The 25,868-nt window shown below is 43.1% G+C and overlaps 1 protein-coding gene across 1 annotated transcript; it reads right to left on the bottom strand.

The window, feature by feature from the left end:
* Positions 1-834: 834 nt before the first annotated feature.
* CHRNA6 (cholinergic receptor nicotinic alpha 6 subunit) lies at positions 835-13,307 on the bottom strand. Its single transcript, XM_054810659.1, is given in 8 exon segments — positions 835-957; positions 6,306-7,293; positions 7,411-7,520; positions 8,612-8,656; positions 10,501-10,640; positions 12,992-13,151; positions 13,153-13,206; positions 13,209-13,307. Coding segments are annotated over 8 exon segments (1,719 nt in total).
* Positions 13,308-25,868: the final 12,561 nt, after the last annotated feature.

Raw genomic sequence — 25,868 nt, 5'->3', positions numbered from 1 at the left:
TTGTTCCTCTTTGGTGACTCTAGGATGCTGCAAATTATGTCAGCAAAGCTACGTGCAGTGCAAAACATTAAGTCAGTTTGTCTTCAACTGTGATTAAGTGCTTAAGACCTGTCTGGCTTCAATCATTAACGTAAACATGTGCTTTGTTGAACTGGGACCCTCATTTCTGTACATATTTTGCAGAAGATGGGGACCCCTTATTTTAGATTGTATTGAAAATGTTGCAGTGTCAAAAGATTGGTTTGATTGTACTTTTATTTTGATTATTGGCTGCACTGACACAAGAACACAATAAAGACCATTGGTTGGGTCAGTAGGACTGTGGTACCTCATCTAAGTGCCATACCAAAGACTAGCTGTTGTATAAGGAGAGAAATAGACACGAAATGTAAATTAACTCAAAGCTGAGGAAGAATTACTATCAGGAGAGAAAAATGAACCCAGGTAGAGTCCTCTTTGGGCAATGCACTCAGAACTGCCTGAACTGTCCTAATAGCCCCCTGTATTGAAACCAAGGGAAAAGTTCAGTAACTTCAATCTGCTCCTGTGATCCTCAGTGTGATTGTTATTGCTGATCTCACTGAGGGAAAGAGACCCTCTAAAGATCCCAGGCGTTCCGCCACAGAAAGACCACATGCTCATCTCCCATTTTCAGTCCTCTTCTCATTCTGTTTTGGGCTGTTTGCTTTCCCAGAGGACCCTTCCTTCTCTTTCTCCTCCCCTCTGTGGCTGGGTGCTGAGGAGGTGATGAGCAGAGGGGTTATGTAAGAGGAGAGAAATATAGGGGACAGTTCCAAACCAAAAATGAAACAAGAACAAAAGCAGTGGCTCAAGTTATGTATCTGCTATTAGTGGCTGGAGAAAGAGTCCTGCAGTCCCAAACAAACAAAGGATTATAAACACCCAGAGAAATACTCTGTCTATCACCATCGCTACGTATTTCCAATCATCTTCCACCTGCAAGAGAAAAAAAAATAAAAAGGATATGCTACATGTTGTGTAACATGCAATTGCGAGTTGACATTATGCAGTATAAATGTCCCCTGTGCTTTTGAATGTGAGGAGGAACATGCATGCAGTCAAGAATGTTGCTTGTCATGCTGATAGTTTTCAAGTGTCTTTAGAGGCTGATTTTCTGATAGTATTTACCACTTTTAGCCGAGAACATTCAACACTCTTCTAGTCTGCTGAATTTTTCTAAACATTCAAGTCTGTTGGCCGGCTATGGCTGTGACGCTGACATTAACAAATAGCACCTGATCATGTGGTGAGTGCAGAGTGGGGTGGCTTAACAGCAGGCAGAATCACCATAGCTGCACATCACTAGAGCCTGTCAAGGGATTTATCCTGACAGCCCACACAAGAGACAGTTTGCTATTCTGGCCTGATTTGCCACGCTGTCACTCCAATCAAGCCCCATTGACTTCAGCAAACTGGACAGCTGGACACATGGACTACAGCAAAGCAAGGGCCCTGGCTGATCAAACCACAGTGTCATCTGCTAAGCAGGCCAGAGCGGATTTTGTACGTCTGAGAGACATACCTCAGAACCACGTTCAGTGAAGTCGCTGTCCTTTAAAATGTATCTGCATACAAGGACCACTACATCAGAAGAACATTCACTCATATAAAACTAGTGATTGATTAAGAGTTCTCTGCTAAGGGGTCTTCCACTTGTTTCTGAGTTTCTTGATGTTTTCCTCCAAGAGGCTGCTGCTGTACTTCTTGGGAAAGAAAATGCAGCAGGAACTCCAGCTGCTGTAAATCACAGAATGGTTTGGGTTGGAAGGGACCTCAAAGATCATCTAGTTCCAACCCCCCTGCTACGGGCAGGGACACCCACCACTAGACCACGTTGCCCAAAGCCTCATCCAACCTGGTCTTAAACACTTCCAGGGATGGGACATCTACAGCTTCTCTGGGCAACCTGTTCCAGTGCCTCACCACCCTCACAGTAAAGAATTTCTTCCTAACATCTCATCTAAAGCAACCCTCCTTCAGCTTAAACCCATTACCCCTTGTCCTGTCACTACACTCCCTCATAAACAGTCCCTCTCCAGCTTTGCTGTAGGCCCCCTTTAGGTACTGGAAGGCCGCAGTTAGGTCTTCCCGGAGCCTTCTTTTCTCCAGGTTGAACAACCCCAACTCTCTCAGCCTGTCCTCATAGGAGAGGTGCTCCAGTCCTCTGATCAGCTTTGTGGCCCTCCTCTGGACTCTCTCCAACAGCTCCATGTCTCTCCTGTATTGGGGCCCCCAGAGCTGGATGCTGTACTCCAGGTGGGGTTTCACAAGAGCAGAGCAGAGGGGCAGGATCACCTCCCTTGACCTGCTGGTCACACCTCTTTTGATGCAGCCCAGGACACGGTTGGCTTTCTGGGCTGCAAGCGCATGCTGCTGGCTCATGTTGAGCTTCTCTTCCACCAACACCCCCAAGTCCTTCTCCTCAGGGCTGCTCTCAATCCATTCCTCGCCCAGCCTGTAGTTGTGCTTGGGATTGCACCGATCCACGTGCACGACCTTGCACTTGGCCTCATTGAACTTCATGCAGTTTGCACGAGCCCACTTCTCAAGCCTGTCCAGGTCCCTCTGGATGGCATCCCTTCCCTCCAGAATGTTGACCACACCACACAGCTTGGTGTCATCAGCAAACTTGCTGAGGGTGCACTCGATCCCATTGTCCATGTCGCCGACAAAGATGTTGAACAGTGCCGGTCCCAGTACCGACCCCTGAGGAACGCCACTCATCACTGATCTCCACTTGGACATTGAGCCATTGACCACAGCTCTTTGGGTGCAACCATCCAGCCAATTCTTTATTCACCGAGTGGTCCATCCATCGAATCCATGTCTCTCCAATTTAGAGACAAGGATGTCGTGCGGGACAGTGTCAAATGCTTTGCACAAGTCCAGGTAGATGACATCTGTCACTCTTCCCTTGTCCACCAGTGCTGTAACCCCATCATAGAAGGCCACCAAATTTGTCAGGCATGATTTGGCCTTAGTGAAGCTGTGTTGGCTGTCACCAATCACCTCCTTATTTCCCATGAGTTGGAGCACACTTTCCAGGAGGATCTGCTTCATGATCTTGCCAGGCATGGAGGTAAGACTGACCAGCCTGTAGTTCCCTGGGTCTTCCTTTTTTCCCTTCTTAAAAATGGGGGCTATGTTTCCCCTTTTCCAGTCGGTGGGAACTTCGCTGGACTTCCAGGACTTCTCAAGTATGATGGAGAGTGGCCTGGCCACTTCATCCGCCAGTTCCCTCAAGACCTGCGGATGCATCTCATCAGGTCCCATGAACTTGTGCACCTTCAGGTTCCTTAGATATTCTCGAAACTGATCTTCTCCTACTGCATTCTCCCAGTCCCTGCCTTTGCCTTCTGTGACGTGGGGCACTGTGGCTCAAGCACTTGCCAGCGAAGACTGAGGCAAAGAAGTCATCGAGTACCTCAGCCTTCTCCATATCCTGGGTAACCAGGTCGCCCATTTCTTTCTGGAGGGGATCCACATTTTCCCTCGTCCACCTTTTATCACTAACATACCTATGCTTTTCTTGTTGCCCTTGACATCCCTGGCCAGATTTAATTCTATCAGGGCTTTGGCTTTTCTAACCTGATCCCTGGCTGCTCAGACAGTTTCTCTGTATTCTTCCCAGGCTACCTGCCCTTGCTTCCACCCTCTGTAGGCTTCCTTTTTTTGTTTTACTATGCCCAGGAGCTCCTTGTTCATCCATGGGAGCCTCTTGGTGTTTTTGCCTGACTTCCTCTTTGTTGGGATGCATCCCTCCTGAGCTTGGAGGAGGTGACCCTTGAATATTAGCCAGCTGTCTTGGGCCCCTCTCCCTTCCAGGGCTTTGTCCCATGGTATTCTACCAAGCAGGTCCCTGAAGAGGCCAAAGTCTGCTCTCCTGAAGTCCAGGGTAGTGAGTTGCTGTGCACCCTCCTTGCTGCCCTGAGGCTCTTGAACTCCAGCATTTCGTGGTCACTGCAGCCTGGGCTGCCCTTGAGCTTGACGTCCCCTACCAGGCCCTCCTTGTTGGTGAGAATAAGGTCCAGCATGGCACCTCTCCTCGTTGGTTCCTCTGTCACTTGGAGGAGAAAGTTGTCATCGACACATTCCAGGAACTTCCTGGATTGCTTGTGTTCTGCTGTGTTGTCTCTCCAACAGATGTTGGGGTGGCTGAAGTCCCCCCCATAAGGACCAGGGCTTACGTGAGGCTGCTCCTATCTGCCTATAGAGGGCTTCATCTGCTCGGTCTCCCTGGTCAGGTGGCCTGTAGCTGACAAATGTTGCCACAAGTTTTAAAGGGCTTTTATTTATACAGGACTAATGCATGATATCACCCATATGGCTTTGTATGTCTGGCTGAAGCAGAAGCAGCCTGCTGAATAATTTCCTCAGTTGTTCGCCTGAGAACAAACCCCTTTTTTTTCCGCAAAGAAAGTATTTTTCTCAAATGAAAAATCCTGCTTCCCATCCCTAGTAAGTTTTAAAAGGTAAGACACAGAGCTGCTGACGCACACACCAGACTAAGAATACACTTTCATGTGGCAGGAAAGATTTGCAAAATGCAAATCAGCCAAACTGGCAATGGAAGACTTATCATGCGCTGTATAATCAAGGCAGCATGTAATTCGGACTGCTTCATGCAAAGCCTCTTTTTTTATGGAGTGCATTGGAGAAATCAGCTTAATATGGTACATGGATATGTTTTATGCAGCTGGTGTGGCAGTGAGAGCACGGATAAAATGTTGAGGTCAAGCAAAACGTTAAGGGCATAGGTACTAAGCAAGGCTCAGCTCAGTCCCCATCCTCCTCTGCGCTGATAGATTCCTGTCTTTTGCTTTGGGCTGGCATGTATTACCCACTCATCCTATGAATTCAGTCACCCAGCCTTAACTGTAGCCCTTTATTCAGAAAGTTATGGACTTTGTTTTCAGATGAAACGTATTATGCAGGACATAAAAAAGGGGGGAAAAAAAGTATTTTTTGGGTTGCACAGAAGTTGCATGAATTTGTGCTGATTTCAACAAAATATTCTGATAGAAAGAATGCCTCTCAACATTTCCCTCATAAAGTATTTGTGTTTTTCAATATAAGTACAGCAGTATTTAATTTTGAAATGGATTTTGCCACCATAGAGCGTCTAAAAAACTTCAAAACCAAAAGCAAACATTTCATGGCAGATCAAAGATAAATGTTTCATTAGGTTTTAAACACTTTTTAAAAATATCTTGAAGTGTCAGAGAATGCCTATTCCTTGTGAGGCCTGAGTGTGGCAGGATGTCAGATGGTAATCTTTCTTGGAGCTGCTTTTAGTTGCTTGTGCTTACACCTGAGGACGTGGCCCCAGAATTCTCTAAATTCCAATGTGCATCATTTTCTGTGACAGAATCCGAGTTAGGATGAAAGATTTATAACCTCCAGAAGCAAAACCATTAGTTCAAATCCCAAGTCTAATTTTTAAACCTCTCTTTTTTTTTTTAATCTGTCTTTATTCATCTGTTGTCTGTTTTTATTCAGCTGTCTTTCCCCAAAACTCAACTTTCATTTCAATGTATGTTTGTCATGGATGAAAATACTGTATTGCTGAAGCCACAATTAGTCAAGTCACTGCAAAAAATTTAGAACATACCAAACTGAAACAAAGTACCAACAACAGCATTCTGAAAGGAAGATCTTTACAAGATTTATCACTGGCTGAGAATAGTTCTTCAGATCAACTACTGTGCTGCTAGACAAGCCCTGTTCTTTAAAATGCAGTTCCCAAGTTTGCTTGTTCCATTACTAACACAGAAAAGCACCCTGCTCAGCAAGTAGCATGCTTAGTATTGCGATGTCACTTCTTACCAGGGCTGAGCAGTTGGTGAGCAGTGGAAGAGGGTTGCTTCTGAGGATCTACAGAAATAGGTTTGGAAGAGACCTTGAAAGGTCCTGTCTAGTCTACCTCCCTTTCCATGGCAGGATCAACTCTGCCTGAACCACTGCTGACCAAATTTCATTCCTCATAGCCACAACGGGCTGATGATCCTCTTGTCTTCGTTTGAAGGGTGAGCGTCTAATCTAAAACTGCCTTGCTGCTTAAATTATCCACTGGGGATAGAGGAAGAACAGATGAGATCATTTTTCTTGTTCCATCCCCAATGGATGATTCATCTCCTCCCTTTCTGTAGGAAACTGACCCATTCACGGTTCTCAGAATTTCCTTCTCTAGACACAACAACTGCAGTTCCTCTGGGCTGGTCTCCTAGATCACGTTTCCACTTGCTGCATGGCCCCATGCCTAGCTGGGTGGTTACCTCTCTTACCTCTTTGGTTTCATTTTGAGATCTCATGTTCTCTGCAATGAACTGAACGTTGCTAATGACATCCTTCACTTCAGGGGAGTACTCCATGTGCTCTGCCATCCATTTCAGTGACTGATGGCTCAGTCGTCTTCTTCTGGTGGTAGTGAGTTCAGTTGCCTTATCACATTGACTGCATCGCTGCTCCTTGTGTAATTTGGCATCTTTGTGTTTGCTGTGCTTTGACTTGCCTGGCGCATTGCCTGATCCTTTCTTGTTTTTTCTGGAGATGCTTTTTTTCTGCTGTTCTAGTGGCCTCTGCATCAAGAGGATTTTGGGGAGCAGGCTAAGAAAGACAGTTTTTACCCATTTGGGCATTGTGTGTGTGGTTGGAGTCCTGTAATGTATATTCAGGACAAACACCGTGATGACAATTGACAGAGTCACAAAGATCATAGTGAAGAGTAAATATTCACCTACGAGGGGAATTACTAAAGAGGTGGATGGGATTGTTTCTGTGATCACCAGTAAAAATACAGTCAAAGAAAGGAGCACAGAGATGCAAAGAGTCACTTTCTCACCACAGTCAGATGGCAAGTAAAAAACTAACACAGTCAGGAATGAGATGAAGAGACAAGGAATGATCAGATTTATGGTGTAAAACATTGGCAGCCTTCGAATATAAAAGGAATATGTTATGTCTGTGTAGATCTCTTCGCAGCAGTTATATTTGATGTCATGTTTGTAGCCAGAAGCATCAACTATTTCCCATTCGCTATTTTCCCAAAAGTCATTCATATCTACTTTGGATCCAATGATCAGAAGATCAATTTTGGCTTTGTCATAGGTCCATGAGCCAAATTTCAGTGAACAGTTCTGATGATCAAATGGAAAAAAGGTAATATCCATAGGACAGGAGCTTTTAAAAATAGCTGGAGGGGTCCAGGTGATCATTCCATCATAGCGAAGGAGGGCTTTGGTCTTGCCTTCAACTTGAAAATCTCCCACAGCACTAGAAAGACAAATGAGACAAAGAAAAAAAATTACAATGAAAGTAAAATGTCTTTCATGGATACTGCAAGAGGATACTTTTGAGAGAAAGGGTAAAATGGAAAAGTGTTCATCATACTTATTATACAAGACAATATCTGGTTTCCAAATTTTATCTGCTGGTACCCGAACAAATTCAATGCCATCGTATTCTCTTGGATCCCATCGCAACTTGTAGTCATTCCAAATCTGAAAGAAGAATGGACAAGGATTTTAAAACCTTTATTATCAGTAAATACCTGCTTCTCAGATCTTTCTGTAAAATGACAGGCTAAGATAAAGACTGAAAGTGCAGCATGTGTAGAAGGGGACAATGGTCCGAAAGAGAACAAGGCCATCACCTGGAGATACACTGGACACATATATGAGTATTGCTCACAGATTTGCTACTCCCTCCTCTGTGAGGGCATGGAATGTCAATTGTTATCCATTGTTGACGTGCTGAGATCTCTCCTCTGCCTTGCTGCATCAGTATAGACCCTTACCTGTGCAAGTCCACCTCCCCACTGCAGAGAGGAAATGCAGGCCTTGCTGCTGCTGCCATAATTGAGCACCCTGCAGGCTCAAGGAGGCCAGACTCAAAGAAGAACAGCGTCCTAATGACAGAGGAGGTGCATACGCACACTAACAGGCAGGGGACATTATTGGTTCCACAGGGGTAGCGAATTACCAAGCTAGGGGCAGCGAGGGATGCCCACCAGCTCTCTTGCGTTGCTGTCTAGTGCCCTACCATGAGGCCATGCTCCATGCTCTCGCAGCCTACTTGATTGTGAGTACAGTATCTTTCACAGAAAGCTTTGTGTGGACCACAATCAGTGCCTGAAGGAAACTGGCTTTCGTGAAAGCTGGCTTGTTTTTCTCAGCAGTTTAGGTCCTCTAAGGATCTTTGTCTATGTGTAAATGCTAAAACCATGATGCAAAAATGGAGGCATGTTTTGCTAATAAATGTTTTGGTTTGAATCTTCAATATGGAGATGGCTAGGACTGCAGAGATGCACATTTAATCACTCTGTAATGGGTGCATCCAGCTAGATTTACCAGATAAACCAATGATCATGAAGCTGGAGGAGAACACACCACACAGGAAAGATGGGAGATGTTACTTCTTGGAAATGAGAATAAAGACATTACTTTTTCAAATGTGGCTTTGGTTAATGGAGCTTCTCCTTTAAAATCCTTGTTACAAAATAAGTACCTATTCTATAGATGCACCTTACAAGGTAACATACATTTAATCACATCAATGCAAAATGCATGAGAAATGCAAAGCAGTCACTTACGTGTCTTAGCCACAAATTTGTTTCCATAATCTGATTGACTTCATCCTAGAAAGAAACATAGGCATGTATATCTTCATAAATCAGTTACAGTATCCTGATATGGCCACAAACTCATTCTGCTAAAAATAGAAACTAGAATTCCACATTAACTGATACCAGGGTTTTTTTTCTGGCTGTTTTCAGGGGGCTTACATATTGCGCACTCTACTGAAAAAAATTTAAAGCTCTACTGAAAAATTACACCCCACAAATATCAGACATACAAAGAGTTGCACTGTTGTGCCAGGGGCCTGAGTACCTGAAGAACATAAAACTTACAATTGCTCTGACCAGTACCACAGGAATAAGGTTCTGCTAGTGGCTATGTGTTTTGTTGGATTCATTGTTTAAAAAGCTCTGTTTACACAGTATAGTACTGGTCAAGATTCAAGGAAAATGGCATCTGTACCACAGTCTTCTTGCATTCCTATGCAAACATCTAGAGCAGATGCACTAAACCAGCACTAAATTAGGTCACTGTTGTACTGAGATCTTCTTTTTACAGTCAATTATTGGTATTGCCAATCAGCGATGAATCAGGAAGGTGCTGCAAGAGACACAAAACTAAAAGATTGGATCCTGTTTTAACAAGCCTTCAGCCTGGAAGTATTTGGAAAGACTCAAATTACATGTATTTATAAATGCAGGCTGACATTCACAATAAAAATATCTGCAAGAATATTGCTTTGGGTAATTCTTAGCTTTTAAGCATGTGGATTCAATGCATTTAAGGTATTTACAAGCCAAAGGTAGAAAATGTTGTTGATGAATTTTCAATATTGCGTACTGGAGATTAAGCACAAAGATCATTTTGAAAGACCTGTAGGGTTCCTGTCTATGGGTTAAATTATCTAAGTTCTTGTAAAAATCATGACTCTTTCTTGAGAAAATTCAACTGATTTACTTTTGATGTTTCTTTTTTCACTCCAAAGACAGCACTGGGAGCCAGGGGCTGCAATGTGAGACAAAACTGCTGAAACCTGCCAAGCTACATGGAAACAAAATACTTTGACAAAGGAATTCCGAGAGGAGAAAACTGCCTTCACCATGAGGACTTACAATGCCTTCATTTATACCCTCAGGTAACTGATATCCCTGGCTGCTGTTGAATGTTGCTCCTCACTGTTGCCTGTCACTTCATTATGGACTCAGCTAGGTACCTCAAAATCAAAACTCAGCCTCTGTTCTGTGGATAATTTGCTTCACAGATCAGACTTCACCAAGGGTTAAGGTCAGGTTTTCCTTCCTCCTCAGTCTCTGCCCTGCCCAGCAGGTCTGCACCTCAGACACACTCACCCTTGTACACAGCGCACCCCAGAACACACACCATTCATCCCCAGCTCCATGCTTTAAAACACCGTTCTGCAGGGTGAACATCTCTTAGGTTTTTTTTGAAACAAATAGAATGAAAAAGCATGCAAAAAAAAAAAATAGATTTTATCTCTCAGGGCAACTGTGAAATCACACTGCTCCCCCAGAAGAACCACGCCATTGTTGCTACACGACGAGGACACAACCAGGTGTCTCTGGAGTGGGCCAGCCCTGTGCAGAGTGGACTTGAACATTCGGTACTGCTGCTCTGGGCGCCAGAGGCTGCTGCCCAGGGTGGAGGGGTTTGATGCTACAGAGTAAGCAAATGAGTCTGCATAGTTTGAACTGCTCGTTCAAGCAACTGGAGCGACTCAGCTGACAGAACAGCAAAGGTCTCAATGTGTACATATATGCATACATGACAGCGTCAGCTATGAGAGTTGTAGGTGCAATCATAACAATTACATCTGCTGCTTTAGCAATTTGTGTGCGCTTGCAACCATCCCCAAATCTCAGCAGTATTCTGTAATGAGTCTCACCACATTTGTAAGCTGGGTAATGGCCACTTCAAAATACACTGTGACGGGATCAGACACGTTTTCCACTGGCCTGATGAACTGGTTGTACTGGGAGAAGAGTTTGTGAAACAACCGTTCCTCTGATTCGCAGGCTGTGGTATCTGTGTTGGTAAAGATGAAGAACAGCTATGTCAGAGGTAAGGAAGAGGGAAAGCAGGTGCTGGATAACATACTAGCCAATGCTATATTTCTGGATCCTGTGCTTGTGACCGTGTATCAGGACACAGGAGAAGAGGGCTGCCAGTACGCTGTCAGTCGAAAGCATTCTCCTGCAGGACAGGTACCCACTGCTCCCTCAAAGTGTAAGGTAATGGCCTGGACGGAGGTGTCTCCTAAATAGGATCTAGCCTATGGGCCCACCCTGATACCAGAACAAAGCAGAAAAAGGTGGTGTGAAGTAGAAAAAGTTCAAATGTGGTGGATTTCATCTTTGGGAGTTTTTATGGTAAAACTGAGAGTTTATGAAAGGCATAGCTACTTACTCAGAAATTAAAAGACTGAGGCTGCAACTACTGGATCAAAATTGATGCCAGGCACTCTGATTAGGTGATTATAATGATGCCTCCGAGTCTTAAAAACTGTAACTACATTTTATCCTCATGTTTGCTATTTCAGCTCTTTACATAGGACAACTTTTGCTCAGAAGAAAGCTATTTTTTAAGTTCTATGAGAAAAAAAAGTGAAAATATTAAAATTTCTTATGGAACAGCATGCATCTTTGTAATATAGAGCCATTCTTTGAGAACAAACAGATCATAGATGAAACCCCCAGTCAATGCAGATGGTTTAGTGGGAACAAGGTTTATGACAGGCACTGAGCTGCCTCACTGCAAAGTCAAGAAGAATGCTCTTAATCTGTTACATACAGCCCAATCTTGAAATAGTTATTTTCATAATGCTAAAGGCTACAGACTTTGATTTCAAAAGGAAAGATTCAATCATGTGGACTCTGGTGACATCAGCTCAGAAAAATACTTTTCTTGAATAACCTTGCTATTTCAATGCACTACTATAATTCAGCACTTAAATTCAAAATACTTTATAAGTCAAAGATTTAGAACTTGTTCCTCATATCAAGCACAGCTGTGTTATCAAAGCTATATGATAATGCCAAAAGATATTACTGATACAACTGAGGAAAAATTAGTCTTTTAGATACATGGTCATAAGTTTTTGTGTTAGTCCCAGACTGCCTAGAACATGTGAGGAAAGCAATAAGCCTTTATGACTGCAAAAATCTTAAATGTAGAAAGGGTTTGTGTAAGGCAGCATGGTCTCTGGCACAGCGTAGGACATAAATTTGCAATTTACATTTCCTTCAGTGAACACAAGGGCCTGCGGTTGCACAGATCTCCTACAGGGAGATGGTCAGTCTCAGCACAGACCACGGTTTGCATGCTTAGGCTGTCCTTCCCCCTTTTTTGAAAAAAATTGCATTCCTGCCTCTAAGGTGATACGAAGCATGCTCAGATTCAGGGGATTATCACAATTAAAAGCTGAAATGTTGGTTACTGGTGATTTACGTGAATGAAAGAAAATTATAGTAAAACTTCCATTTCTTGATGTTTTGTTTCATCCTTTTAGTACCATCCAGAGAAGATGCGTGCATGTCTGCGAAGTTTGGATGTTTGTATATCATGTATTGTGCCACTCAAAAAGGAAATTGCCGTTTCCTTTTCAGATTTCCTCCTCATCAATAGCACTGTGACTAGAAGTACCCTACTGTGGGAACATAAGTTTCTTACCAAAGTCTCCTGACTAAACACAGTGAGTCTAAAATCATGTTTAATTTGAAATTTTCCTACTGGCTTCTTAACAGACACATGCTTGAAAATAAAGTAACAGAAGCAGACAAGTATTTAGGCCTTTCGTTTTTATACTTCAGCTACAGGTTCTCATCCCATTGGTGCTGCTTTAAGGCAATGCCCTATGCCCTGTTAACACGAGCGCTGTAATTCATACGTGGCTTAGTCATCACCAGAAGTGAGTTTTTCAAAAAAGATGTAGTGACTTAAAAGCAGAAATCCTGCTGAAGCTCAGTGAGACTTGTGCATAGAAATCACTCCAGCATATTTAACCATAGATCACAAACAACAGTGAACAAAAACATATCGAGTTCCCACTTTCCAAGGTGTGAGTACCAAACATGCAGATCCTTAGCCTGCATTATTTAAGAAATTGCAAAATTCATGCACCAAACAAAATTACTACAACTCCTATTTCATTTTCATTCTTTGCTAGAAACAGTTCCTCAATTAGTTATCAAACCAAAATGAAGAGTTTTATGTGTGAAAACTAGTATTGATTTAGCTCTCTCAAAATACTGTTGAAATGTTACAGGTTCAGGTTACAAGTAGCCGGCAGAAGCTTTACATGTAATTCATTCCAGTAAAACAGAAGCAGAGACAGTGACTAGAAAATATTTGAGACACTAGTATCAAAGAGAGCCTACCTTTAATCAAGGATGTGAACATGAATGCCCACACACAGAAAGCAGAGTAACACGAACATAGCCACCTCTCAGGATGCATTGCTAGCAGCAGAATAGAGCTTCCTTTTGAGAAGAGAGGTTTGGGGAAAGAAACAGAAGGCAAGAAGACATACAAGCCCCCTGGACGGTAAGTAGGCGGTACAAAGATGGATTTCAGTTTTGCATTTCCAGCAAACTCTGCAGTCTGCTGAGCAGAGCAAAGCCTTGCAGAGTTGCTTCCACTATCACCAGGCGAGGAGAGCTTATGCTGTGCAGAGAGAAGGGAGTTGGGCAGCATCCTATCAGGTGACTTTTCATATTTCCAGTCACCCGCACCCTTGCCTCTGGGGGAATGTATATGAATGCAGGAGAGAGAGGGAAGGCAAGAGACAGGGCAGCCAGCGTGGAGCGGGGGGGAGGAATTCACTCAGCCCTTCACCCACTACTTAAAGAACACTCAGCCAAAAGCAGCTGCTTTACTTATTGCCTGGTGCTCACCTGAGTCTGTCAGAATATGCAGAGATGAAACAACTTCAGTTTCTTGGATGAGGACTAATTCTGCAGCAGGAGAAATGGATGCTGTATGGTTTTAACACCTCTACCAGAAACCATCCGAACCTTGAAATAAGCACAGCATCATGTGATAGAAATGACAGTACTCTGAGTGAATAAATCTAAGGCAAGTAGATTTATTATTGTCATCTGAAAAGAACAGCTAAGTATGCTAAGTTCTTTCTCCTGACAGACAAGTCAGCTCAAAACATCAATTTTTCTGTCTTTTTTTTTGTGTGTGTGTGTGCAGTGATTCCTGTGCCAGTATCCTGCTGGTGTGGAAATGGAGCAGTAGAATAAAGGAAGAACATCAGGCAGCATTACAGAAGTACATAACAGGCCAAGTTCACTGTGTCCCAGCGTCACTTTTAATCACAGAAGTGAAAAAAATGGAGATCCTGATCCTATAGAGATTAATGCACGTTCACGCCTCAAAGGTTTAGCATGCATGTCCTTGCAACTGGAATGCCTGAAAAGAATTTATAGGCAAAGGGTCTGAGAAACTGAGGGCCCTGTTTAAGTGCAGAGGAGTGGAAGGCACCACGTTATTTGGTGCCGTCCAGCCTCCCAGAATGCAGCTCGGATGGGGAATCTCCTTTATGTGCGCTCAATCCACCATGAACAAGTCTGAGTGACTGGATGAATGATTTGATCAAAACAGAAACGCTGCTGATTTCAAGGCAGTTACATTGTTGTGTAAGTGTGGAGAGAAGAGAAAAGCCATAAACAGAAAAAGGATGCCCTTCATACTGCAGAAAACAGAGGCAGTGCTGCAGCTCAGGCTAGAGAAAGCAATTTATCTTCTACAGAAGTTGTTAAAATATGGGTAGAAGGGAATTTGTCTGGAAGAAAGAAACTTAGGAATGAGTTACCTCTATACAGAAGATATTTGAAGTGGACAAAGTTGCCCTTGGCAAGTTTGGAAGGATGAAAAGGCAGTCTTGGAGGATTACTAACAGAGGCCCTACTCCAGAGCTCACTAGAGTCTGGAGCCTTGAGCAGAGAGGAGAAAACAAAAAATCAAACCACAAGAGTGTCTGGGGGGCTGGGAGTCATCTTGCACTCTCAAAGCAGCAGCAAACTAAACATGGTTGTAAACGAAGTAGAGGCCACAAGGCATGGCTATGAAGCATCTCCAAATTGCAGTTAGATATAAATTCTCCTTACAAATGATTTTAAGATGAAAATGTGGCTTTCTGCATAAAGATATTTCTTGTAAATTTCCATTTTGTCAACATTTTCCAAGGAAAAAAAACCCCACAAAACCCATTTTGCTTTGTGTTGGGTTTTCCCAAGTTGCAATGTTTGTTACACTGATGTTAACAGTCCGGGCCCATGACCCTGCCGTTCTCTCACCTTATCCAGTGAAGTTCATATTTCCTCCTTGAATTTATGCTGCCCATGGTGCACTGTTGCTAATAGAATTACGCAGCCATGCGGCATCACAGGATGCCTGTGGCTGGCTGTAGTCATGGTATATGCACTCCTGTTAAAGTCCAGTACTTGTAGAAAGATGACATATGTTAACATAGTCAGATGCAATCTGAAAACAAACTGACCTCAAATGAAAATGTTTTGACATTTCCAAACTTTTTGTTCTTCCAAAAAACTGACAGGCCAGGTAATCGGGTGTGAGAGTTAACATACCTGCAAACGTGCATCTGGGAAAGGTCTTCAGAGGTGAGGGTAATGAGTGCGTGTCCCCTCTGGAGAGGAGAGCAGTAGGCCAGCTGGCAAGGTCTTCCTTTAAAGAGCTGCTTTGCTACGGGGTGGAAGGGTCTGGGGAAGCAGGTTTAGCTAGGAGGCAATACCAATCATTCAGTGAGCAGGTGGCAGGAGGGATTGTGCCACACCTGCCCTGCTGGTAGAGTGGGTGCTGCCTTTGGGAAAGGCTGCAGAGGAAGGCGGAGTTCAAACTGGGCCATAACAAGCAGCTGATGAGGCATCCAGATGGAGAGGCCAGAGAGACCAGCTGAGGTACTTGCCTCCGTGACAAGGAAGCCAGCTGGAAGTGGAGCAAAAAGTTTTTGAATCACAGAATCATAGAATCACAGAATGTTTTGGGTTGGAAGGGACCTCAAAGATCATCTAGTTCCAACCCCCCCTGCTACGGGCAGGGACACCCTCCACTAGACCAGGTTGCCCAAAGCCCCATCCAACCCAGCCTTGAACACTTCCAGGGATGGGGCATCCACAGCTTCTCTGGGCAACCTGTTCCAGTGCCACTAGGGAACGTACCTAATTGTATCTAACATGAACAGGCCAAGGAAGGTGTCAACTTGCCAGGCTCAAACAGCAAGCACATACTGACAGGCTTTCACTTTTCCTTTGCCTTCCATGTGTGGAAGAAGAGGCCGATTTAGTCCTTTCACGTGCGCTTTTACTCTGCAAGAACGTGCCGACTCAGAGCAAAATCCCTGGCCTCCTTTCTTCAGGTGCGGTGGCTCAGGCAAAAGAGGACAAGCAGTTTGCAGAGATACACAAAATCTGCCCGCTGTGAAGGTTTCTAGCACATGGATGCACTTCACTGGAGCTTGACATTGTAAAAGTTGCATGGTGTTTACTGTGAAAAAAGCCATCAGGACCTATTTGGAGGGTTGCCTGTGTGCCCTGTAACTTTGGCTGAAGGCACATGCCCTGGTGCTATCGGCAATGTTAATGGCAGGTCCTGACTTTTGGAGTCAGGCCTAGGTTTGAATGGCTGATTTTTCCCTCTAGAGCCAAGCAGTTCACTGCTGGACAGCCATATCTGAATTGTTTGTAGGCTCTGACAATGCAATGGGTTCATCTGCAGTAGTGCTGTGACAAACACCTTTCCCATAGTGAGCCACTCATGCATTGACCACTGGCTGAAAAGCCACTAAACCCAGTGCAGGAGTTCACTTCCCAGCCCTGTTGACTGTTTGCTAACTACCACTGGGCAAGTGAGTTTGCACCTCGTGTTGTCCCACCAGTGGGGTCTGGTACTCGGTGTGCAATAAGCCAATCTTACACACAGAGCTGAGATATTTATTTATTTCATGTCTGTGCAGAGATGGGTGCTAGGTGGTAATTCCACAGAGCTAGCAGACTACGCACAGAAACTACAACATATGTATCTTGTTACATGATTAGAAAAACCTGCTTAAATTTACACTCATTGGTTAGCAATTACTATATCATCTGCTATTGTTTAAACATATTTAAATTAGCACGCATGCTCCTTAAGGGTGGTGTGTGTAATCTGCACAGTTCTTCACTTAAGTTGGTGGTTGTGATCTCCCCTCGCCACCTTTACCTTTCCCCTAGTTACTGCAAACTTTTGTTAACTTCATGCTTCCTTGGCAACCATCCAGCTTTCAGCACCTTCTGGGGCAGGATGTTCCCCTTTTATCAGTCTTTTAGCTCCTGTTCAAGGATAGTGGTTAGCAAAGCATGCATTTTTATATAAAGTAATCGAGCTTACAAAATAAAGCTATTGATCAACGGTCCTCCTTAGAAGCTCAATGCAGTATATTTAACCCTAAATGAAACGCCGTGACTATAACCTAAGCATTAACCCAAACATAGTGTTTTACTTAGTCTACACTGTTCCCCTTTCCATTACTGGTCCAGAAGCATTGCAGAGGTAGGAGCTGCTTGTTGTTGTTTTGTCTTGTATTGCTCAGGGCTACCTGTGCATTTGCTTGTTAAGGCTGCGCTGGAATAGCTGTGAAGATGGCTGAGATCTCAGCAGCATTGCACGTTATGTCTACTCTGCTACTTACTGCTTTTACAAGCAGAGAGCTGTTAAAGAAGCAATCAACTCAGCCACAGCTCATCCGTCTGGGTATTCACACACAGCACTTCCCTGGGCATGGGACACCTACTGCTAATAAAAATGATGCCAGAGGAAGGAAAATGTAATGGGATAGTGAAAGTATCAGTCACATCCCACCATCTTACTGACAGGTCTGTAGTCAACCTTGGATAGCTTGTGCATTAGCTAAGTTAAGGTAAAGAGGGAACTTGGTAAAGCTTCCTCTGCTCAGATAGAACAGAGATTTCTGAGAGTGGGAGATGCTTTAATTGAGCAGGCAAATGAAGGACAAGCTCTAAAGGCTGGGATGTGAAGCTGCATTGCAAGCTCTGAGTGATGAAGGACTCATTTAGCTTGCAGAGGTTGTTGGGACTAGTGCTTTTTTCATGCCTGTGCTGCATGGACTCAGCTGCTTGTGAACACAGACATTTTACCTTCAAATGCTGATTCATGGCAGTTGAAGACTGTCACCTTCCAGGCCTTTCAAGCTAAGCTGCCATCCCTTGTCAGGTGTAACTCCAGTTGACAGTAGAAATAAAGGCAGGTTTTTCACAATTCAAGGCATTGCAGACCTTAGGTAGGGAGGTAGAGGCCATCTCTGGGACAGCCCTCTGAGAGAAGTGCTCAGTGCTCTATCTCAGTGAGCACTGGGCTCAAAGTGGAAATCACCAAGAGACATTTTTCACACAAGTAGTCGGGCGAAATGGTCACAAGGATTTTTATCTTCTGGAGGCAAAACTTCAGAATTTATTAGTTATGCTGCCAGAGTTATCCTTCAACCAATAAGTATTCATCTATTATTAAGGCAGAGCAAATCATCACTCCCTACTTTCTTCCTTCTGACATCACCCAGGAGGGGTTTTGTCTCAGCTGTTTTTCTTGGTTACTCCTGCTCTTTGTTTCTGAACTGCACTCCCCCAGTCCTACCTCCTTCCCCCCAATTCAGTAGGCAAATGCTTATCTGATGGGCTTTAGGTCTCAGTTCCACTTCTCACCTTCGCCACCTTTTAGAGTTCTCCTTCTCCTGGTATCCTTTTGTCACTTCATCATGGCATTATCCTAATCGCCTGAGTCACCCCTCAGTGATCTAGCCTCTGCCTGCCCCCTTGCATCCACTTTCTTTTCCTCCCTCTCCCCTTCACCTTACAACCTGCCCATGTTGAAAACACTCCCAATTACCATAAAGCCTTCCACTCCTAACCTGCTGCTCTCCTCCAAACCTATTTCCTTCTGTCTTTTTTTCTCCCTTCTCTTTTTTTTTTTTTCCCTCCTCTCTTCTCTTTCTACGCATCTTCCTGCCTCTTTTCCTCTTGTGGACAAAGCACCAGAGGATCAAGACATCATGAGAAAGGGGAGGAAGAGAAGAGTGGTAAATTTTCTCCCCTTTCTCTTATTTCCTTTTGTTCCTGTTACTTGTTCTTATTCTTTTTCCTCCCTTTATGCCTGCTACAACCTCTGTTTTTCTAGTCTTCCTTCCTTTTCCTCTTTACCCTCATATCTGAGATCACTTTCTCTCTCTTCCTCTCTCTGTGCTTCCCCTTCTCTTCCTCCATTAATGTTTTGTCCTCTGAAGCCTGCTCCGCCTGCCACATCTTAGTCTTCCTACACTGAAATGCACAGCACAAAGCACAAACATCTGTTGGCTTCCACAGGTGCCAAAGCAGCAGTTCCCATGTTCACACCGAGACACGTGCACAAACGCCCTCACTCTCAGACAACTCTCAATACATTATGTTGTCCTCTCTCCTGTGCGTGCTTACATGTGCACAGCCATGCGCTTCCACCTGTGTGAAATCTGGCGTATCTTCTCCATAAATGCTTCACATGGAAATCCAACTGGTGACACCAGCCTGCCAACTCAAAATTCTTTAGAGACCCACTACAATTTCCTACAGCTGCACAGAAGCAACACCAACAGCAGCACTTCTCCATTCCCTTTTTTATTCTTCTTCCGTGGAGTGAGAGCCATAGGGAAGTGGAGAAACACAGCTCTTCTGGGGGCACTGAAGAACAAAGCATTGTATCACTGTTCGCTCTGACCTTTCACATGCTGTACCTGTCTTGTTGGTACCGATTACAGTCTCATCAGGGCAGAAGGTTTCTATTAACCTGTGTCAGTGCTGAGTGCAGTTGGGATCCCACATTTTGTTTGACTCCTGGATATCACTACAATAAACGAGGCTAATAAAGCATTTATCAGAAGGGTATTAGGAATCCAGTTTCCACTGCCTCACTGGCAGACATTCAGCTGTCACAGAAGCACTTCCAGGTCATTACCCTTTGCTTAAGTGTTAGTATACTCCAGCTTGTCAAGTTTCACACGGTGAGCAGTGCATTCACGCAGCTGGTTCACCTCCTGCACTCCCTGCAGCGAAGCCTGGATCTCACCCATGTGTAAGCCTTGGGCTTTGGCCTCTCTCCTGCTTTGAGTCCTCATGTGCCCACAGCATTTGCTTTCTGACCCACTAGGCACTGACCAATGGCTTCTAGGGTGCAGGAGATACAAAGAATCAGTGAGGATGGAACTTCAACAGCTACTGTGTGCAAATGTGCACATTAATGTGTTCATTCTTCAGGATCATTTATATTAAAGCATTTTTTTATTAGTCAGATTTTAAATGATGGGTGGGAAGAGGCCTTGTAACTTGAATTGATTAGGGCATTTCTAGATACTGAGCATAGAATTTCTTCAGTTCAGTAGCTTCCTCTGTGATACGGTCCTTTCTTCCTTTTTCTTTTGTTTTAAAGAGATTGAACCACAATACTTCTGCCAGACTCACCCTGCTGCCCCACCTATAAAGTGTGGTAAGGTAGGCAGTCATTACACACTGAGTAGCCAAGTACATTAATGCTGCTGCCTGTTCCCATGATGCTGCCTGCTAAGCAGCTGCAGCACCCGGAGTACAACACAAAGATCCATCTTTTATAAGCTAAAGCATCAGTGATGACAACATCTCAAAGCACCTTCAGTTGCACATATGGGGTCAAAGAGCATCACTTTTTTTAGTTTCAGTGACCTCCAGCTTGGACCAACTCTTCTTGTAACTTGATAGAGACTTAGGTAGGCTGATAAAACCTGATCTGTTTCAAGGAACTAAAACCCAAACCAATCACCTGTGGCTTTTCTAGCATTCTTACTAAAGAAACAAGTCCTGGGAGTATATTTTCAACATGTAAAATACACATTTCCACACTTCATTAACGTAAATACCTTTCTTTGGTGCCAACATACTTTTACATTGTACAGAGGGGTGGATTAGATGTTTCTGTACCTTCTTTTGACCTCTTTGCCATAGATGCCATTTCTCCCTAATTCCAAAATGAAAATCAAGGCATATTTTGAAGCAACTCTGAAGGCATATAATGGAGATAGACCAGCAGACAATCTCTTTGTTTATGCACATAGTTGTGATAACATAAATAATGTAAAGACCACACAAGTTTGAGTAGGATCTCTTGGAAGCCACCTAATTCTACATTGACATCTGCAGTGTCTCCAGGGATACTAGTATAGCCAACATTTTACTTCTAAGAAATTTAGCATCTCATAAGCAGGGAGAAAAACAAATCAGGCAGAACTGGAAATGGAAATGCTTAAAGGGATGCTATGACATAATATCCTGAAATGATGGATTGTTGAATTCAGTGAGTATAGGGGGGTTTCCTAATGCCCTCTTCCTGTATTGAGGATAATGGATATAGCAGCGATATTGTTAGGGAAAATACGATGGCAATGAGTAAGATGACTGGAAAGGGTAGACATCTTGGAATGAAAGGTACAGGGTCAGACTGAGCAAGAGAGTGAAGAGAATGTAACTGCACTGAAGAGTCCCAGACTGAAGATCTGAAATTTCCTAGCCTAAAAGGGATTAAGGAAAAGAAGAATATTAGAGAGTTTAGCACAGCGGGGAATGTTGCTTGGAAGTGGGGAGAAGTATGATGGCCCCAGAAAAGAACTGTTGGGGGACAATGTGGCTTTGTCGGCGTCTAGGCATCAAGCCAGATTTCCTCTTCATCCACATTTCTCTCTTGGAAGAATGAACTGAAGCTTAGGCTGCTCAAAATGACAATGCAAATGCCCAGTTTTAGCCCTTACGAGTTCACTAAATAGTAGACCATTGCAAGCAGCAGGTAACTCAAGCACCATGTGAACAGAGCCTTGCAGACAAAGCACAGCAAACAGTGCTCTTGCTGATCTGACAATTCATGAATACCTTCACACCTGGCTGAATAACTTCTCTGAGGCAGTATTCTAGTGGACTGAGACTTCAAACTTAACAAGTGTTTTTGCAAATTCATGGGTGTGTTCCAAAGAAATAACAAAATCCATGTGGAACTTTGTGGCTGGAAACTGGAATTAAAAAAAAAAAAAAAAAAAAGAGGCCTTAAACTAATTTGTGTGGAAAAAAATACTAATAGTTGAAAAAAAAAGATCATAGTTATCATGAAGGAAATGGGCTGGTCAGTGAGCTGGAGGACTAATGAAACCTTATTTCATATGCATTCACCTTTTGTCTCTAACTTCCCATACCTCAACAGCTTTAACCATTCCTACTGCTCCCTTTTAGATTCCTAAGGGATACAAAGCAGCATGTGTAGAAGTTAGGCGGGAGCTAGGTGTATACTGATTAGTGGACTAATGTATATGTGCTAAATGGCTGTGTGGTTACTTCCAAATGAGAATATAGTCAGTCTGTTGCTTCTTCAGATGGGGCAAAGTGGAAATCTCATTTGGATTCTTCACTTTGTGCAGTTTTTGATTCACACCAAATTTATAGAAACTTAATTATCTTTTAAATTCACTATAAATTGGCCTCTGAAGGGGTCAGTGAGTAGAGAGAAAAAATATGTGGTGACAAATACTGTCTGAATAGAAAGCTGGGCTGAAATAAAAAACAGTTTTTCTATTTCCACTTTAACCATTAGTAACATATATAGAAAATAAAACCTTTGGACAGGAAATAAGTAAAATACAGTATCTCTCCCAATTTTTATCCCAAAATCTGGAGTAGGAAGAACACCAATCACTTGGACAAGCAGAGGAGAGAGAGATGCAGGGTAAGTCTTCTCAACATAGGTGTGTCTCCTGGGAGCTTCCTGCCCACTGGATGTCCAAGTGCAGCAGAAATAACAAACACTTGACTCCGTGGCGATAAACGCTGTATCAATTCATGTCTCATTAAATGTCAGATTCCACCTGGGATAGAAATGCACCATATCTAGAGCAGGCTGCTTGACATTCCTGTCACTAATTTTCTGTCAGAGGACAGAAATTGAAGGGAACCTAAGTGAGGGAAGAGCTTTTGTCAGGTTGGACACCTAAGTAAACCCTTAAGTAAACCCTTGTACCTTGCTGATATTGGAGGAAAGCCTTACCGATGCACTGGGTATTCTAAAAGTCTAGCTCCCAGCTGGCACCCCAGCCAATACAAAAAGAAGTTCCATTTGAGAGAACATGTAAATGCATGAGGTGAAAAATCCACATCAGCAGGAATTCTGACATTCACTTCTCAGATCTCCCCTGTAATAAAACTAACCCAATGCCCCTTTAAAAATATCTATGGTACCTCTGCCAGAAATCTGAAACACTTTCCCAGGTGATGAAAATGTTGAAGGACACAGCTTTTCCACGGATCATAAAGAGGCCATAAACTTTGTCTAAAAGTTGTCAAGACTTTAGTCCTTACTCTGGAACACTGGAATGATTTGCAAATGTTTCTCTTAAAAATTCTTCATGTCTAGCCCCAGGGCATTAAAACATTTTTATGGATGTTGCAAGGGTGTTTGCACATGGTAAAGGGGACTCCTGAAGACAGAGAAGGGTATCCTTCATGATGGGTGCTGCAGTATATGCTCGATGTATTTAAGACATAGCTCTAAAGGTTTGTGTAGGAATTTGCCATATTCAGTGCAAATGAATGGAAAATAGCCAAGCAAAAACATAAAAAAATTATGAAATTATCTCCCATCTTTGCTAAAATGAGCCAGGGAGCTTGGGAGCTTAACCAGGAAGATTAAGTTATCCTGTTTCTTTCAGTCTGTGAGATGCTCTCATCCTTAGTGTCCTGTGGCTTTTGAAGAAACTATCTTGTTTGGGATTATCTGTGCTGGGTTTTTGAGTAATTTTGATTCCTTCTGATTAGCAGGTATTAATTTTAGTTCTTAACCTGCCTTATTCCTGTTCTGCTCCTAAAGAGATCTTCAGAGGAGTCAGTATCTAAACTGGCATAGGAGACAAGGCACAGAGGAAAAAAATCTCAGTGGTCACATGAACACCCGGAACATCAAAAGCACTGAGCAATCACAGGAGTCAACAAAAATTGAACAGGAAAATGTGGACTTCAGGGCACTAACCACAAAGGCATACTTCCTGGACAATCAGGCATATTCACAATCATAATTTCATCTGAAACTAAGCACCTATTTCTGTTTTTCATCAGATTTCACTGGAAATTGGTCAGCTGGAGCTCTTCTGGCAAAAACTGAAGACACAAAATCCTGAGAAATTTTGTAGCGAAACGAATGATGGAAGCAGGTAGGAATTTAGTCTGTCAGACCTCAATAGTTCTGTAAAATTTCCATGTGGAACTGAGAAATTTTGACTCCATGAAAATCTATCAGTTATGCAGGTTTAGAACAGCATTGATGTCAGATCCTTGACATGCAATAAAGCACATCAAGTGTGCTTGGACTTCCCATCAGCTGAGAACTTTGGTCAGAATTCTTCTCATGGGACATTTTTCGACTGCAGAAGGAACTGGTGCAAGTTTCAGATTAAGTTCATCCTCTTTGAAAGACAAAATTATTATCTCAGTGCTAAAACTGAGTCTCCACTGTGCCACAGAACTTGCACTCAGATTGTGCCAACATGTCTTAGCAGTGCTGTTTTAAGTAGCCCAGAGCTATTTTTCTGAGCCATTTCTACAGTTTGTCAGAAAATCATGAACATTTTCACATGACATTTTAATTTCCTTTTAGGTAAAAAAAGAAAAATGAGGAAAAGAAGTATTTGGCGAAACCTAAACTCCCTGACAGAGCTCCTGGCGAGGAGAAGATGAACATGCTATGACTGTAGTAACATACAGCAGCCTCAGAAGAGCAAGCAGTCAAGTGACATCTCCCATGAAATCTCATCATGGCATGCCTCCTATGTAAAATATTTCAATTTTTCAGTTGATTCATATGAAGGGAAGGGAAAGGATTTATCTACCTTTAGAAAATGATGCCATCCTTCTACAAACAGAACCACTTAGCCAAAAATCCAGACTTCAGCTGAAAAGATTTTTAATCCACTTTATTCATTACTTAATTGCTGGCTTGCAAACGAAGTGTACTGAGAAAGACAGCTGTGGGATTGACAGAATTTAAATCAATCACCAACTGCAGAGGCACAAAGAACAAAGACACTGCAGTATAAGTGCCCAAAGCTCCAGTGGTCCTGAAACACGTTTCTTTGGGATGCCTGAGCTATGATTTTTTTAACCTTTTGGGGCTGGCCTAAGTTTGCATCTGGAAGGAGAGCACTTCAAGGCTGCCAAAGGAGACTAGCTGCCCATTCCCATTTAAATGGATGACAAATTAAGATGCAAATCTTCTGGCAATTCAGAAAGAAAGAAAAAAAAAATCTATCCTCTGCTATGTAAGGAGCAATCGTACTAAGAAAACAGTAACTCTGCAACAAATTGGTGCATTCAGGTTAACAAGAGCCAAGTGTCAGGATCTCGCTTTTGGTAGTTTGGTGGACTTGTCCCTCTCTCCTATGGACACCTTCATATTAGTGAGGGAGGCATGGAGGACATCAGCAAAGTTGACTAACTTTCTTCTTTATGTAGCAATGCTTTATTTTTGTTAAACGACTGTCTGACAGCTACAGAGATCTGTACACTTCATTTAATGCATGGTTTTGTGAACTTGATGAGTTCAGACATTTCTAGGACAGGCTGAGACATCAATACCTCTTGTGCCTCTGGCCAAAAAGTTTAAGGAGAAAGCCTTATGTCATTATGGTCAGAAACCATCTTTTCTGTTGTGTTCTGAAAGAGTATTTGGAAGGAAGAAAGGGGAATAACAGCAACCTCATAATGAGCATTGTGACTGAGAGAGGGAAGAAGTGGAAAAATTAATTTAAAACATCATCTGCTTTAGTTACACAAGTATTGCCACTGACTATTAACTATGAGCAAGGCAATGTCTGAAGGGGACAGGCTTCAAGTTTTGTGCACAGGCTTGGGATTAGACAGGAGTGTTTGGTAATCAGTTGCCATGCCACGCTCTTTGTGATGCCATGTTAGGTTTAGGCAGAGTTGAGATATTCCTATCTTTGCTTCAGGCAGAAGTAGATAAACTGCTTAATGGGGGATTAATTCTATCTAACTCTAGCTATCCAGAAATGAGGTGTCCATTTCGAGGCTTTCTTTATCATCAGTGGAAGAAGATTTGCTGCTGCAGAGCTCAACTTTGAACAGGGACCTCTTAGAGCCTGTTCTGCAGGGATTAGCTAACTCTGCCTTCTGGGTAGCTTAGGTTAGG

The sequence above is a fragment of the Grus americana genome, chromosome Z, assembly GCF_028858705.1.
Source record: "Grus americana isolate bGruAme1 chromosome Z, bGruAme1.mat, whole genome shotgun sequence".
NCBI classification, from domain to species: Eukaryota; Metazoa; Chordata; class Aves; order Gruiformes; family Gruidae; genus Grus; species Grus americana.
The sequence above is the reverse complement of the archived record's forward strand: the minus strand, read 5'-3'. Positions and strand labels throughout refer to the sequence as shown.